The sequence below is a fragment of the Protopterus annectens genome, chromosome 6.part0 (assembly GCF_019279795.1).
Source record: "Protopterus annectens isolate FY-2018-M chromosome 6.part0, PAN1.0, whole genome shotgun sequence".
Classification (NCBI taxonomy): Eukaryota; Metazoa; Chordata; order Ceratodontiformes; family Protopteridae; genus Protopterus; species Protopterus annectens.
The window spans coordinates 1709537367-1709555926 of NC_056737.1; the positions used below are offsets into that span (position 1 = coordinate 1709537367).

Below are 18560 nucleotides of genomic sequence, written 5' to 3' on the forward strand. Positions count from 1 at the left end.
ATATGCTGCCCGGTTAAAGAAACTCCAGCTCTACTCAGTGGCATACCACCTGCTCAGAGGTGATCTGTGCCTGACATATAAAGCCATGTCCAACCCGGAATTAATGGACATGCTGCACCTCAGAAAATCCAATTCCCATTGAGCTACGTGCTCGAGAGACTTGAACCTCAGCACTGAAATAAATAGGACATGCTGGAGGGACAGATTCATAACCCAGAGGCTCCCTTCACTCTGGAATAAAATCCCAGTCCAGGTTAGGCAGAGTCCCTTATTGACTCTCTTCAAGAGGAATCTTGATGAGTGGATGGGAGATCATAGGTTTACCCCGGGTATCACTTCTGTGTCACTGTTAGACAGAGGCACAGTATACTAACCTCGAAAAAAGGCATAGCAAAATTCATTTAAAATGGGTGGCGAAAGCCAAACACACTCTGGCTAGGCTTATAAATGCCCTAGGGCAGATAGCCTAGTATGAACCTATGAACCTATGAATTACAGTTGTCTAATACACCAAGGAATAATTTTAATTTGATAGACTTCATTGCCTAATCTCAGAAATGTATTATTCCAGAGCAACAGATTATTAACCTGAGAACACTAAGAATAACGTGGCTGGGAATATTATTTTATTTGAACTATAAGGCCAACTATAAAACTCATAATAGGGCCAAACTGTATGCTCTCTATCCAGAAAGAATAAATGTTCTCATTATTAATAAGATTCTCTCTCTCTTCAGATATTTCAACTCAAAGAAGAAGGTGAACCTTGAGAGGTATAGCTGCTAGACTTATTTTAGCCTTAGCTAGTGATTGTTCCACTTAAACTCCAACTTCAGTTAACAGTGAATAAAAATTTTTCACCCATGTCGTATAGGAAATTCTGTGGGAGATCCTGCCAACCCTCAAACCTGCCACAAGTGTTGCTTATTGGTGATTATAACTTATGGGGAATTTGCAACCTTCTCCTTTGAACTAATCGACATCAAGGTATTGTGCCCTCCCTTCTTGGCTGAGGTCAGAGACATCAAAGATGGTATTTTAGAATCAACAATGATCACATTAATTATTTGTTTTTCCCCTCGCATGCAGCCAATAAATAGTTCATCTCACTGCCCCTGTCATACATTGGGTCGACCTACCCCTCTTAATCTACCCTAAACTTGGTCCACTAGGGTTGGGGCTGAGAGGAATCATTAGGGCATCCTGGGACCTCACATCATTCTTGCTGCTGTGGGGAGCTGTAAAGACAGGTTCCATTGGTTTGGTCAACAGGGAGTTTGGTTGACATCTGTTTAATTGACCACATTTGGTTGACTATACAGATAGTCGACAGGTGTGTGAGATTGACAGTCTCCAGGTAGGGAACTATTTCCTTTCCCAGGGAATTGTGCAACCCTAGAGTAAGTATACATAATTAACATGGGGTGTGGGATGTTATGTTTTTTTGAAGTAACATTTGCATGCACCAAGAGGCAACCTCAATGCACACGTACTAGAAAATTGATGGTTCTAGTTTAGATGTAGAGTGGTTTACCTTCTTAAATGTCTTATTAAATGTCTGTTGATCATCATTTTTTTAGAGTTACTGATTTATATAAGCTTTAAGAAGGTGAGATGTCTGTGATAGTCAAGTCGTTATTTCTGCATGTTCTATCTGAGGGCTTCAGCATCTGTTTTGTGGATATTATACATCTCCATGTTTGTCTTTTAGAGTTACTAACATTTCTAGTAATTTCAGTAGTTAAACTGGCCATCTCAGTGACTGTTTATATAAAATATATGGGTATCCTTCTGAATTACTGAGTTTGAAATTATTGTGGGCTGAACTCACTGGCCAAACAATTTTATTGTGTGTTTTCTGCCTTTTAACAAAATCTGGTTATGGGAGTGATGAGGGGTTGCACCCCACATCCTCTAACATATAACAGTGTTGCACCCCTACATTTCCTAATATACAACAATACTTCATAATGCAAAACCTGAAGGAAAAGAGAAAAGATACAAAGATACCACCTATTAAAACTTATCATCTTGATGAAATGAGACTGTAATAAGTTTGAACTCAATAAATCATTGTTTCCAAGAAATATAATGACCTCAGGGATGCCTTAAATTCTCCAGATTTTAACTAGACATTGTACTCCTCAACTCAATACAGAGATGTACTTTTATTAAAAGGTATATCCACTCAGGATGGCACAGTTATGCAATGGTTAGCATTCTCACCTCACAGAAAGAGGTTCCCTGCTTTGGTTGTTAGTTGGGGTGCCTTCTGTGAGGAGTCTGCATGTCCTCCCCAGCATTTGTGGAGTTTTGTCTAGGAGCTCTGGTTTCCTTCCACCTCTCAAAGACACATGGTAGGCTTATTGACAACTCTAAATTCACCCTAGGTACACACGAGTGCGTGAGTGACGCTGAAGAAATGTTTGGCAATCTACTTTTATTCCTTATTTGTCTAGTAAACACTATGGCAGCCGTTCATAATGTTACTATAAGAGTCAGATGTGATTTGTTAGTATGTATATGGATGAATATTCACTCTGTTCTGTTCCCAAAAGGTTGAGGATGCTGTGAAGATTGGTAGAGAAGGGTGAAGGCTGCCAGACTAGCCAGATATAATTTTATACATAATTCTATCATTTGCAAATATGAATGTGAATCACAGCTTGTTGAACTTAAAACAATGTGGCAACATTGCCCTCTGCTGTAAAGAAAGCTAAGTCAAGCATTTCATGTTGGCCCTTTGAAATTAAAATTACTTTATGTCTGTTCCTTTGAAGTTAGAATTTGGAGTTGATGAGTCTGGAGTAAGCATCCTGCCTATTGTTTTAAGGCTAAAGTTAATGACCAGAATTTACATGTGGAATGTCCTTTATTGCTCTAAGTGTAAAAGAATGTAAATGCAGTTTCTGTCAGCCTGGGAACACCAGGAAAGTGAAAAAGATGATGTAATATGTAGCAGGATTGCAGTTTCAATTTAAACAGTGAGAACCAGAGATTATTAAGCATTATTGTCGATATTCAACTCATCAGTGCTCTGCCTGTCATCTTATGTAAGTTATCTTAGACTTGTGTTTTCTTTTAGAGAGCTAGAAATTAGAAAGTTTATACTAAGTGTTTTTCTGTGATATCAGAACTGTACTACTGATTCAAGCATTTCTGTGTGATCTCTGAATTCTCTTGATTAGCACTGACTTTGTAGTAGAAACTATTGTCTTGTGGTTTTAATTATTTATTAAATATTTTAAAACCTTTTTAACCGTGGCTGGTTTGTGTAGAGATAGTTTAAGCTCTAGAGTACATTGCATATTTATAGAGTTTACTGTCCAGGTTACATCTACCAAATGGATAATAATATTACACAGTAATAATTGGACACCCTTTTAAGGGCCTTTGAGTAGCTGATAAATATTAGCTGGGTGGTGGCATGTGGTACTACCATATAGTCTGGGTAAAAGGGGCATAGCTGGAGAACCTGTGCCAGCCTTCCCCAGAAGTGTCTGTGTGGTTGTATAACATCTTATCTCAAAGTGTGTGTGTGTCAGCTACTTGGGCAGGGGCACGAAGCACTGGTTGGACAGAGAGGGTGCTGGAGATTTTAGCTTGCCCAGCTAGGCTGAGATCTGGAACCTATAGCTGTGCCAGTCTTACTCTTACTGAGGATCTGGGGAGCAAGGGAGTGACCAGCCCTGGACTGACTGTGATCTCTTTGTGCTCTTAAGGGAAATTGCACTTTACTGTGTGTATTTGTTATCCTTTCCTCATATATGAGATGCTCTCTCTGGTGTTAGTGGTGGGGATAGAGGCTCCTTGATTGCTGGGCCAGGGCATGGGCGTCACAGTTGCTACTGGGGGGGGCTGATGTATTCGATGTTATAATTGTTCACCCTCAGTCAAACAGCATGGCACTTATACACTGGTAGTCCTTTAAATAGTCAACCATTTCTACAGTTAGTACAATAATTTCAACAAAAGTCCATAAATTATTACAAGGCTGGCTTTAGCGGCATGTGTATATGTATAGGTACATGGTATGTGATTATGGTTTGTCGTCTCCTGATGATCTCTGGTTTGATTTTTATACTTATTTTAAGGATCAGATTGGCTCTTGTGTTTCTTTTAGAACAGTAACTAATAAACTAAAAATAAGTCACCATGGTGGAATGCAAAGATTCATAACTTCTTTGATCATAAAGGCATTATTGGAGAGAGTATATAGAAAATTCCCCAGCCTAGCAAATAATATGTCACAAGAGATTATACTCAAATACTGTTTATGAGATTATCAGGGAAGCTTTAGATGTTAAATTGGATATAGCTGCTTTCCCAGATTGTATTCACGAGATGCTATTAAACAATATTAAGACTGAAATTACTCCAATGTTAAATATGCTGTTTAATTGCTCTTTACCAACTTGGTATATTCCAGATTCATTGAAATCAGCCATTGCTGTTCCTGCCTTTAAACATGTGGATAGATGCCACCCTTTAATATATTGCACACTGAGCTTATCAAGCTTAGTAAGTAGGGTTATAGAGAGGATTTTATTGATTACAGTAAGTATTACTGAGATTATTAATCACTACATGTATGAGCCCATAGATTATAGGTCATAGGCCATGTACTGCTAACTAGATCTGTTTTTTTTTGGTAAATGTCTTTGATGCTGCTGATAATGGCTTTCTAGTGGATACTGTAATCTCGGACCATAAAAAGCTTCTCCCTTCTCCTTCCTGTGCCTCACCACACTATTGCTGACAAACTTTGGGCTACACCCATAAATCCTACAGTATTCACTGGATTAAGTACAATTACTTGAGACATCCCTTGTGGTCCAGTCTTGGGCCAACGTTTATTTAATTATTTTCATGACTGCATCTGCTCAATTGTGGTGCTCAAGAATAGCTGATGATTTAAAGCAGCATACCCTGTACATAGCTTAAATGATCAATGGGTTCTCTAGACCTATTTAGATGGTCTGGTGGCCTGTGCTAATAAGCACAACATGGAATTTAACATTCATAAATGTTCAGTGATGCACACTGGGTATCATAGTAGAGGTTTATTCTATGCTCTTGAAACAGAATTTATTAACGCAACAGACCATTATAAGGCTCTGGAAATTACTATTTCTTAAGATCTTTCTCTTGATGGTTATGTACAGATAATAAGCTGGAATGCTTACATTTTATTCTTGCTATGAAGATCAATTTCCTCAAGATCATCTGAAGTTTAATTTACTCTTTGTAAATCACTAATAAGTCATATTACTGAACATGGACTCTTGTTCTTCATGTTTTCTATAACAAGCTTATACAAACCTGAACACATACAATGGTCAGTTAAGTAGGTTGTTTGTAAACCTTGGGCAACTTTGAGTATGTATAGCTGTTAAACATGTTACATTTATTCTCTGTCAAGTGTTGATTAATGAGGGGCAACCTTACAGACATCTGTGAGGCTGTTAATGATAAGGTGTATGGTGCCAGGTTTAACTTGTCAGTTCATCATCCTAGCTTGGAAACTAGAAATAATTCACTTTTGTCTTTTTTTAAGTGTAGGCTGTTCATACTATAGGTTAAAAAGTGGACTATCGTATATTAAGTCTGCTAGAGTATGAAATAAGTTACTGCTTATAGGTTCATAGGTTTAAAGGTATGTACTAGGCTAATGGCCCTGGAGCCTTTACAAGCCTAGTCCATGGGATTACCCTGGCATTGTGCTACCTGACCTAAGTTCCTAGTGTCTCTGTTGAGTAAATCCACTGGAGTGATCCTCAGGGTGAATTTTCTATTTCCCATCCACTCATCAAGATTTATCTTGAAGAGGGCCAGTGAGGTGCTTTGTTTGACACGTATGGGAAGTCTATTCCATAGCATGGGCAGTCTCTGGGTTATGAGCCCGTCCCTCCAGCATGTTTTGTTGATTGTGGTAATGAGGTTGAGGTCTCTGGAATGTGTGGTGTATAGGGATTGTGATTTCTTTAGATGTAGCATTTCTAACAGAGCTGGGTCCGACATGGCTTTGTAAGGCAAGCAGAGATCGCCTCTAAGTAGGCGATATGAGACAGAGAATAGTTGGAGTTTTTTGAGTCTGTCCATATAGGACAAATGTTTAAGGCCTAGGATCCTCTTTGTGAGGTACTTCTGCGGCCTCTCCAGTTGTTGCAGGTGTCTAGTGAGGTACATGCCAAATGGAGCATTGTACTCGATGACTGGCCTAATGAGGGAAGAGTAGAGGGAGACAATGACCTCTTTCTTCCTTGATGCAAAACCCTTAGTAATGAGATGTGCCACATAGAAGAACTTTCTGACCACAGTGGCAATGTGGTGGTCAAAAGAGAGGTTGCTGTCAACTTGTGTTTCCAGATCTCTTATAACACCTTCTGTGTTCAGTGGACTACCATAAATGTGGTAATTCAAGGGTACCGGGTTTTTTCCCAAGGGGGATGATGACATTTTTTGGCATTGAGCTTAAGGCAATGGTTCTGACACCAGTCGGTGTCATTGAGGCCTTTCTGTAGGATGTCAACATCACTTGGGGAGTTAATAATAGCTCCCAACTTGCAATCGTCTACAAACTTTGTCAGCCAGAGTCCCTTTGTGTTGGTCTGGACTTCAGAGAAGTAGCTACCAAACAGGAGAGGACCCAGGACCTAACCCTTTGGGACTCCACTCGTGACTGTTCGGCAGTCTGACTTGGAGTCAGCTACTTTCGCACTGTGGGTTCTATCTGTGAGCCAGTTTGCAACCCACCTAGTGATATAGGGATTTATGCCTTGCTTAGTGAGTTTTTCTATGATTCCTGAGTGGGGAATGGTATCAAAGGCCTTGGCCAGATCAAGGTAGGCTGTATGAACCACCTTGCCTTCATCCACAGCTCTGGTGACTGAATGAAAGAAGTCGACCAAGTTGAGCAGGCATGGTCTACCCTTCACAAAACCAAACTGTGTAGGATACAGAATTTGGAGATTCCCTATATCCTTGTTTATTAAGTGCATATGATGCATTCCATAGGTTTGCATATCAGACTCGATAAGCTAATCGGGTGATAATTCCCGGGGTCTGTAGTCACTCCGCCTTTGTGGAGAGGGATGACTGTAGCAGAGCGCCATTCAGTAGGAACAAAGCCTGAGGTGAGGCTGTGACTGAACAGGACATACAGGTGAGGTGTCATTTCACTCTGTAGTTCATGTAGAACACAGCCAGGGATATTGCCAGGTCCCATAGAAGCTGTATTCTTGGCCTTGGACAGTGCTGTTTTAACCTGTGCAGCAGTAATACTGGGTACCTGGCAATCTACTTGTATTGTGATTGGTCCTTTGGGACCTCTGCAAAAAATTAAAATAGTGAAAGTTGTTATATACAGAGAGTGATACAAAACTGGCTGCCTTAAGTGTAAGAGTGTAAAGTGTACATGTATTTATATATATATATATATATATATATATATATATATATATATATATATACATATATATATATATATATATATATATATATGGTTTACTACTATAAAGTTGGCATAGCATTGCACACCTATGAACTATTCAAACTACAGATGTTCGAACAGTTTATATGTGTGCCGGCCACGTAATCAAAAGGAATATTTGCGAATGGTCTGTGCATTCGCAAATATAACGTTCGATTATGTACAGGGATCATGGTACAGTGCGGTAAGGGAAATACATCCCTTTCTTCACTGTAGTGCGATCTTGGAGTTGGAATGTATAGTTAGAGGGGGTGTGGGGGGCACTGCAGGGGGGCTTGCCCCCCTTTATAAACAGGATGGTAGGTTTCCTAGTTAGGGAGTTACGGGAAGGGTGGGATTGCTGACATTTTCGGCAGTAACAGCTGCTTTTCGACATTAGGGCCATTAGGTGATGGCACTTTTGGTGAAACACTTCACTCATAAGTACCTGTTTTTTTTAACTTTCGAGATTTTAATAGTAAACCTATATATATATATATATATATATATATATATATATATATATATATATATATATATATATATAATGTGTATGTGAATGTGTGTGTGTGTGTCTGTATATATATATATATATATATATATATATATATATATATATATATATATACATATATATACATATATATATATATATATATATATATATATATATATATATATATATATATATATATATATATATATATATATATCTGATGGGGAACACTGCTATGCCATTAAAAAGATAGACAAAAATTGCTAAATGGAACATGTGGATTCTTGTCTGGTTTGTGTGGTACATGAAATATCTTGTACTACAGGATTATAAAACTTGCATGACTTGTGGTTTCTATGCTGTTCACAGAATTAAAATACAAGATATGTCAGGTATTAAAACACACTGTTCACTTTACAATTGCTTCATGTAGACTCTTCAAACTATCCACTACCCTTCTCTGAGAAAGTGATTCTTCACATTTGTCTTAAAATTTCCACTGTCAACCTCATTTCATGCTAATATATTTTAATGCTCATTATCTTCCAATGTAAGAGAAGGTCACTTCCTGCAAATTACTTTTGTTGTTTTCTCCACAGGGTAATCTATATATTCTGTAATTCTTTTTTGAGCTACTTGTAGCTTTGGCCATATGGTTTCTTTACATCACTCTCTGGATATAACAACTTTCACTATTTTATTTTTTTGCAGAGATCTATTTTCTTGCGTCAGGCATTGTAGAAGATATTAAATCTAACTAGTGCACATTATAAGAGTACTTTTTGCTTAGCTTCTGCAGACTAGATCCACTGTCCATGAAGGCTGCCTTGTCACTCTGACATGTACAATTACATTAGTCAGATATGAGTGTCCCCAGGTCATTTATGTGTGCACCTCAAATCTAATGCACATTGTCCTAGTGGCCCTGCTCAAACTGCAGGATTATTTTAGTTTTTTTGACACTGAAATTCAGTTGCCATGCTAGCTAACCAGTTCTCTAACCTCCTACATCACTCTGTGTTGTTAGTACTTGCTTGCATATCTATCCCATCATTAAGACTTTGTATTGTAACCAGTTTGAATTTTCATACTTAAAAGTATGAGTCTCAGAACAGAAAGACTGAATGTGCAAATATTGGACTTGCATATGGTAAGTTCAAAATCACTGTGTTTGGGTCTATGCCATTTTCTCAGAGGTATGGTGATCTCAGAGTTAGCATATACACACTGGAGTGTGGGAGTGTGGCCACCTCAAGCCCCCTCATTGGGGATGGGGATCATGGCAACTTTAAAAATACAACAGCAATTTTTGATTTTCAGCATTGTCCTTTTATTTTGCTGTTTTTGTAATTCCAGGGCTCATAACTGTAGATCTTAGAATTACAGTAGGGTGTCTTTTGTGTCACTTGCAAAGACTAAATTTGCCTTTCCCTTATAAAGACACAGAAGGACATGATTTTCTGTAGCCCTTGAGACAGATCATTATGCATGTTCTGTGTACATTTTACTTGTATTTATCAGCATCTTTTATTCCTGGTTACTTTACAAGTTTAACATATAACTTATTATCCTTTTCCTCAGTCACTGTGACACTAGATTTCATTACTAGTACCCTACCAGACACAGTGTCAAAGGGCCACACTGAACTCTAGACAGACATGACAGATAGCCTGATGTATTTATTTAATGTTTTGTTGACTTGATAGTGCCACTTAGTGCCACTAAGTCTATATTCTCTTTTAAGAGAAGACCCCAGCCTGAGATGGTTTTCATGTTGACTAGGGGTAATTTGGTCAGTGCACTTGGGGAAATTCCTCCAACTCTTTTTGAAGAGAATTACTGTATGATAAGACATGAGAAATGAATGATGTATTGAAAATATAATGTTTTGGCAGGGGAAAAAAGTTGTGCGGGTTATATGTGTTCAAATGCATTTATTTATATGTATTTATCTCTGTGCTTATTATTTTGAATGCTGCATATATATTTGTAATTCAGCGATACAAATAAGCTCTTGTAAATAAAGTACCTCTACTCTTTTCAATAAATACTGTGGGATATTTTACATCCAAATTAACTACTAGCAACACAGGAAGATTGGACCTTGGTTTAACATTTCATCAAAAGGATGTCTCATTCCCATGATGCACTGCAGTGTAAGTACTGAAAAATTAATCCAGTCATCTGATTTGTCAACAGAAACAGCAGCCATTTTGCTGTTCCAGTATAAAAGTTGATTGTACTACCTGTAGAGTCACTAATACCTTGCACTACCCAGCCAAAGCTCTATGAGATTTGATAAGACCTCTTGTCTTATGAAACTATGAAGTGCTGGTTCTGCGATCGGTCAGCTCATTTACAGGCACTCCAACGTTGTTTTCAATGTTTATTATTTAAAAAGAAGCTCTAATTTAGGAAAAATTGCAGGGCCACAGTGACTTGGTCAGGGTCACAGAGTAAGCAGTGAGAAGTGATAGGATTTAAACCCACAATCTCCACATTTGCAGCCCAACATCTAATGCCTTACACTCTAGTGCATTCTCTGTGACACCCTGTACTTGAGCAACATCTTTTTTAATTTATATAATATATAGAGTTGTTTATAACTGCTCATCTTCTTCTTCTTCTGGCCACTTCTTTGCAGTGACATTGCATTGTCCACATGTGGTTATCTATAGTTTTCATCTTCAGTAAGGTACTATGCAGTGTTGCTGACATACAGATGGTTAGAACCATGCTTCTTTGTTAGAACTGTATCCTGCCTACTATCAGGATTACTTAACTATATACTACTACTATTACTAAACTAACTGTTTACAGCTTTGAAGTATATCAGGGCCTTAATAAAGTCACACCTGAGTTTAACACCCTAAATCCTCAGTGAATTCTGATGCATAATGGCTTATTTATTGCAGCCTTCACTGCGAAGCCAGGAAGTTCTTGGTTACTTATTTTAATTATTTTTATTATCTGCTTTGCATACATATTCTTTCCTGATTTCATTGTACCCCTCTTTATTCTCTTTATATATATTTACTGTGTACACCTTCAGTCTTTCTTCATACATAAATACACCAGCGATATAATTAATAAAAACTTGTTGATATTCAGTGGCTATCTGTTAGAAAAGAACATTTTAGTTCACTGACTGCTATAGTAATAAATATACTTCCAAAATCCAAAAGAAAGAAGAAAAAATCAAAAAGGAGAGTTGATGCTGACTGTTCAAAATTTATTTACGTCTCCACACAATCACATGGAAATAAACAAAATGAACGCTTTTGGTTACCTGCGTTTTCGTCCTAAAGTGGACTTCATCATAATATATGTAAATATAGTAAATATACTTCACTCACCTCTGTTGCCTCAGTTGTTTTGGCACTTTCTGGTTCTGAAGTAACTGTGAATGCCACAGATGGATTAGATATAGTTCTGTCCGCAGCTTGAAGCTGATATGACTCAGAAGGGACCACAGATGCAGAATCTCTCTCAGAAACATTCTCTACCTCTATTAAGATAACATCTTCTAAATCACTTTGGGTTACCCCTTCAAACATCTGTTCATCCTGTACTTCATTTTCAGGTTCTGGCTTATCTTCTTTTTGAGGCACTTTAGGGGATTCCTTTCTTGGACCAGAAGGTGCTTTTACTTCTTGTCTCTTTTCTCGAGGTTGACCTAAAAACACATTAAAATTGCATATTAAAATGTTTCCTGCTCCTTTAAAAGTCTGAAGCACACTGAACAAAATATAGGTCTAATAGGCTTTGCTGTATGCAGCAGGCAATTGAGTATATCTATCCATATACATTGAAACACACACACACACACACACACACACACACACATATATATATATATATACATACATACACACACACACACACACACACACACACACATATATATATATATATATATATATATATATATATATATAAAATGTGTGTGTGTGTGTGTGTGTGTGTGTGTTCATATATGTGCATGCAAATATATTTGAAGAATTGATTAATTAAGATTAGACATCTATGCAAAATGGCTACCAGCCACTTTTTGAAGGACTTACTGTCTAATAGGCTGTATAACAGAAGGAAGAAAATTGTGGCAAAAATTAGGAGTTGTAGCACCCAGCAGGATAAAAACACTGTCATCAAACTAAACAAACATTTCAGAGCAGAAATAAAGTCTACCAAAGCCAAATTTGAGGTAAATTTGGCCACCCAGGCCAAAGACAACCACAAGGCATTCCTTAGCTATGTCTGCTACCTCAAATACAATACACAATTGTGTGCGGAGCTCATTGTAATGGAGCCACCTATACTCAGCCAGAAGATATAGCAAACCTAGTGGCTGACAAATTCAGCTGGAACTTTATCCCTCTCTCCCCATCAATCTTCCCTCAGGGAATACCATCAAATATAACTCCCCCTGCTAGCACTAGGAAACAGGTCCTTAATGCTCTTTCTAAAGCCAAGAACACTACATCAGTGGGCACAGACAATATCCCAGGATGCTTTCTAAACAGCATGATCTATCAGACCCTTTGGAATTGCTATTTAACTGTAGCCTCCAAACAGGATTTGTGCCTTATGAATGGAGAACAGCAATAGTCATCCCTCTGCGCAAATGTGGGCCATTTACAGACCCTGGAAACTACAGACCCATAAGTCTCACTAGTCTAATATGCAATGCCATGGAGAGAGTTATCATGGAAATTATCAATAATGACACAGAAAACCTCCAGACACTGCTCCCAAGCGAATTTGGTTTTATCAAGGGCAGACCATGCTTACTCAGCCTGGTGGACTTCTTTAAGAAGGTCACCAAAGCAGTGGATGAAGGCAAAATGGTTCACACTGCCTACCTTGACCTGGCAAAGGTATCTGACACAATCCCTCACTTGGGCAATGTTGACAAACTTAAGAGGTTAGGTACAAATCCGGTGGATAGCCAGATGGGTGACAGACAGGACCCAGGAAGTTAGAATTGGGGAATCCACCTACACAAAGAGGCCAGGAATCCCTTAGGGATTGATCCTGGGACTGCATCTTTTTGTCATTTACTTCTCTGAAGTCAAGGTCAACATCAATGGCCTCTGGATGACTAAATTTATAGATGATTGCAAATTAGGAGCTGTCATTGAATCGCTCACTGGCTCAAATGTTCTCCAGGAAGGGCTGGCACAGATAAACAACTGGTGCCAGAGCCATGGACTAAAACTAAATGCCAAGAAATGCATAATAGAATCTAGCCTTTGACCATCACGTGTCTACAGTAGTGAGGAAATCATTCTATGTTGTGCAACTTATAAACAAAGGTATGGCATCTAGGTCCAAAGAAGTCATTGTTCCACTTTATTCAGGATTCATCAGACCTGTCATTGAATACAGTGCTCCATTTGGTATGTACCTATGTAACTAGGCATGTCCAACAACTGGTATGTCCACAGAAATTCCTCAGTAAAAGAATACATGGCGTAAGTAAACTGTCCCATGCAGACCGTCTCAAGGCTCTATCTCTGTAAGAATACATGGCGTAAGTAAAATGTCCCATGCAGACCGTCTCAAGGCTCTATCTCTGTAAGAATACATGGCGTAAGTAAACTGTCCCATGCAGACCGTCTCAAGGCTCTATCTCTGTAAGAATACATGGCGTAAGTAAACTGTCCCATGCAGACCGTCTCAAGGCTCTATCTCTGTAAGAATACATGGCGTAAGTAAACTGTCCCATGCAGACCGTCTCAAGGCTCTATCTCTGTAAGAATACATGGCGTAATTAAAATGTCCCATGCAGACCGTCTCAAGGCTCTATCTCTGTAAGAATACATGGCGTAATTAAAATGTCCCATGCAGACCGTCTCAAGGCTCTATCTCTGTAAGAATACATGGCGTAATTAAAATGTCCCATGCAGACCGTCTCAAGGCTCTATCTCTGTAAGAATACATGGCGTAAGTAAACTGTCCCATGCAGACCGTCTCAAGGCTCTATCTCTGTAAGAATACATGGCGTAAGTAAACTGTCCCATGCAGACCGTCTCAAGGCTCTATCTCTGTAAGAATACATGGCGTAAGTAAACTGTCCCATGCAGACCGTCTCAAGGCTCTATCTCTGTAAGAATACATGGCGTAAGTAAACTGTCCCATGCAGACCGTCTCAAGGCTCTATCTCTGTATTCTGTCTCCTGCAGACTGTAATGGGGGGATGTATGCCTGGCATACAAGGCATTGTGTCAAACCCCACTCTGATGAACTTCCTGTGTATCCCCAAAACAAACAGCAGCATCATTACCCACTCTAAAGACTTGAATCTTGCTTGTGCTATAAAAAGGACCTGCTGGAGAGACAGGTATGTATCCCAGAGACTACCCCTTCTCTGGAACAGGCTCCCCATTCATTTGAAACAGAGTTTCTCCCTACCCTAATGCAAGTGTAATGTGGACAATTGGATGGGGAACAGGAAATTTGTCCCTGGCTTGACACTATGTCTCTAAGGGACACAGACAGCCTGTAAATAGTTAATCTTCCAGTGCCCTGCTTGTAAATGTTTCACCTCCCAAGCCCCTGCTTACTCTTATCAAGGGGAACATAACTTGTCAGAGATTTGAGATGCATGGTTAGGCTTAAACAGGCCCTTGTGATCATTAGCTTAGTACACACCTATGAATATATGAATCTATGAACAGATGATCAGAGCCAATAAATTAAACTCTGCTAAGCTGAACTAGAAAAAAAAGATATACACATTGAAAGGTGATAGAAAACATTTATTGCATTGCCTGCAATTTTTCTTACCTAGTAGATGCACTTTTCTTGTAAATCCTTCTTTTGCATCATTTTATAGAACTCCCTTGTGTTTGCCTCACAAATGATAATATGAATTTTGTCATATTGATTGCACTGTAGGGCAGTGGCTCAGGCATGCATTTGGACTACATGTCCATATACACTGTAGTGGTGAGGAGCAGGGAGTGCTTCTGCAAAAGCACAAACGGCACAATAGGAAGTCAGCCTGTGACAGCACATAATGTACAAGAGTAAATGATCCTGTAACAGAAAGTAAGGTACAACAAGAAATGATCCTGTGACAGTATGTAAGGTACAACAGGAAATGATCTTGTGATAGTATGTAAGGTACAACTGGAAATAGTCCCATGACAGAGCATAAGGTACAACAGGAAACAATCCTGTGACAGTATAAAACACAACAGGAAATGAACCTGTGAAGTACATAAGGGATAAAAAGGAAATGATCTTGTGATAGTATGTAAGGTACAACTGGAAATAATCCCATGACAGAACATAAGGTACAACAGGAAACGATCCTGTGACAGTATATAAAACACAACAGGAAATGAACCTGTGAAGTACATAAGGGACAAAAAGGAAATGATCCTGTGATAGTATGTAAGGTACAACAGGAAATGAGCAAGTGACAGAACGTAAGGTACAATAGGAAATGATCCTGTGATAGTACTTAAGGTATAACAGGAAATAAGTCTGTGATAATACTTAAGGGACAACAGGAAACAAGGTGTGACAATTCATAAGGTACAACAGAAAATGAGCCTGTGACAGTATGTAAGGTACGACAAGAAATGATCTGGTGACAGGAAATGAACCTGTGAGTACAAGGGTTCAGTCCTGGGACCACTCTTGTTTGGCATCTACTTCTCTGAAGTACAGGCCAACACTAAGGGACTCTGGCTAACAAAGTTCGCAGATGACTGCAAACTGGGAGCCATTATTGAATCCCCAAATTATGTGGATATTCTACAAAAGGGCCTTACAGAAACAGATGCCTGGTGCCAGAGCCATGGGCTCAAGCTTAATGCCAAGAAATGTATAGTTATCCCCTTTGGAAAAAAACATGTATCCATGAATTATCACATAGGTGGCAGTACACTAAACATCGAAAGTGTGATGAGAGACTTAGGGACACAGGTGGACAGTGGTCTCACCTTCGATAATCACATCGCCACAACAGTCAGGAAATCCTTCTATGTGGCACACCTCATCAGTAAGGGCTTTTCATTCAGAAAAAAGAAGGTCATTGTCCCACTGTACTCATCCCTCATTAGACCGATTATAGAGTATAACGCCCCATTTGTTATGTACCTCACAAGACATCTGCAACAGCTGAAAAGGCCGCAGAAATACCTCACTAAAAGAATCACAGGCCTAAAGCAGATGCCATATGTTGACCGTCTAAAAAACCTCCAGCTATACTCTGTGGCATATCGTTTACTCAGAGGTGATCTCTGCTTAACATACAAGGCCATGTCAAACTCTGAGCTGTTGGACATGCTCCACTTAAAGAAATCCCAATCCCTCAGAGCCACACGCTCCAAGGATCTAAACCTTGTCATCACAATGAACAAAACATGCTGGAGGGATAGGTTCCTGATTCTGAGACTCCCCATACTCTGGAATAGACTGCCCATACATGTCAAGCAGAGTGCCTCCTTGGCCCTTTTCAAAAGGAACCTTGATGATTGGATGGGAGATAGGAAATTCACCCCGGGGATCATGTTAGTCCCCCTGCTAGACAGGGGTCCAGGGAAGTAAATATTGTGGGAAGAAATATCCAGGGAATTGTTATGGCTAGGCTTGTATAGGCCCTAGGGCCGATAGCCTAGTAACAACCTATGAACCTAAGAAATGAGCCTGTGACAGTACATAAGGTACAACAGGAAATGAGCTTGTGACAGTACATAAGGTACAATAAGAAATGAGCCTGTGGCAGTATGTAAGGTACAATGTGAAATAACCCTTGATAGTAGATAATTTACACTGGATGCCTTATTAATAGGAGAGTGAGCTGTAGGAATGCAGAAAATGGAAGAGCTGGTGTGAATGCTAGCTAGGAAAACATATACAATGAAGTTGATAATGGATGTACACAGAACAGCAGGAGGAATCACATGTTTTTACCAATGCTTTTTTCAAGTTTGCTGTTCTGATTAATTAGAGATGCTATTAGTTCACAGATTAAGGTTAAGTTGTGATTAGCGGTATATATGTGCTCTCAAAGGAGTGTTTCAGTAACATTATTTCAGCTGTATTGATTGTCCTTCTAGAAGCAGATTAGTTTTGGGCTGTTAGACTGATCTTTGTATGCAAATGTCACATTGCCCTACTACCTGATATAAGTTGACATATAGAACATAAACCCTGATATATTTGGCCCTATTTGGTAGCTTTTTCTTCTACTATACTTAAGCACAATAATAATTTGCATGAGGATGAATTAAAAAGGTATTCTGTTGTAGTTTAAACTTCAGCATTGCAGTTGTTATAAATAATGCTGTAAAAATACTTGAGTATGCTGCACCATGGAATATAGTTAATATATAGGTTGTGACTTTTTTGAGTTTGATCCAACCTTCCCTCTGCTCACCCAGTAAGTCCAATCGTTCCCCCAAGACAAGAGCCCTACAACCCATTTGTTCCTATGTAAGGGTGAGAGGAGAGTGGTTGAAGTGGTGCCATCAATCATTGTGTGGAATGAGGACTTTTTCAATTAAGACCACAACTGTTCTCACAGGAATAGAGTGCAACCGAGTGACCTATCTATCAAGCCAATGAGAGACCTCCTTTCATTGGCTATGTTCACTTGGAAGGAAAGGAAAACACTACAAGTGTCTTCACTTTGAGCATGTCAACTTTTAGGGGTGTTTTATTGATGACTTAGTTACTGGGAGTGGCTGACTTCTCAAAAGGTACTATAATTCTTTTCTTAGTATTGAGTTTTAAGTTATAGCTTTGGCACCAAGCGTTTGTCTGTGTTAGACCTTCCTCAAAGGTCTTCTTATCTTTGGAGGATTCAATGACTGCTCCCAGTTTGCAATCATCTGTGAACTTGGTTAACCAGAGGCCTCTGACACTGGCTTTGAAATCTGAGAAGTAGATACCAAAGAGCAGTGAGCGTAGCATAGAGCCCTGGGGGACTCCACTGGTGACCGGCCTCTTTGTGGAAGTGGCATCCCCGATTCTAACCTCCTATGTCCTTCCAGTGAGCCAGCTAGCTATCCATCTAAATGGGTTTATACCTAGTTCTGCAAATTTGTTGACAATGCGCGAGTGGGGTATTGTATCAAATGCTTTAGCCAGATCTAGGTAGTCAGTATGCACCATTTTCTCCCCCACCCATTGCCTTAATGACTATTTCAAAGAAGTCCACCAGATTCAGTAAGCATGACATTCCATTGACAAAAGCAAACTGGGGTGGATCCAGTGTCTGGAGGTCTCCTATTTCCTTGTTGATAACTTGAGTTAGAGCTGTGAGCTGTTTGTTCCTGGTGAGACAAAAAGCATCTATCTTGGCTGTTTCTGCTGTTGGCCTTTCTTATGCAAGTTCACTGATTGTCTGATTTCTGCTTTGTTCTGCTAGGCTGATTGATATTGTGCTACGTAATGCCATATGTCACAACTATCCAGTATTTGCAGCAAAATATTTTCAAAATGAAAATAACAGGGTACCACGGAATGCTGAGTGTCTTCTTTAAATTCCATTTTCTACTTTCACCAGGCATCACATCATCAAGCCAGAGCATTACTGACATCAGCATTGTAAGTATAGTCATCAGTAATGATTGT

General features: G+C 39.2%; 1 protein-coding gene across 4 annotated transcripts in view; it reads right to left on the minus strand.

Moving 5' to 3' along the window:
- The window catches only part of KIAA2012 (KIAA2012 ortholog), a 971910-nt gene that overhangs the window by 155203 nt on the left and 798147 nt on the right, over window positions 1-18560 (minus strand). For all 4 annotated transcript variants that reach the window (XM_044075102.1, XM_044075103.1, XM_044075104.1 and 1 more), the window contains one exon: window positions 11324-11643. In XM_044075102.1, the coding sequence (XP_043931037.1) occupies window positions 11324-11643 (320 nt within the window). The remainder of the gene's footprint in view (window positions 1-11323; window positions 11644-18560) is intronic.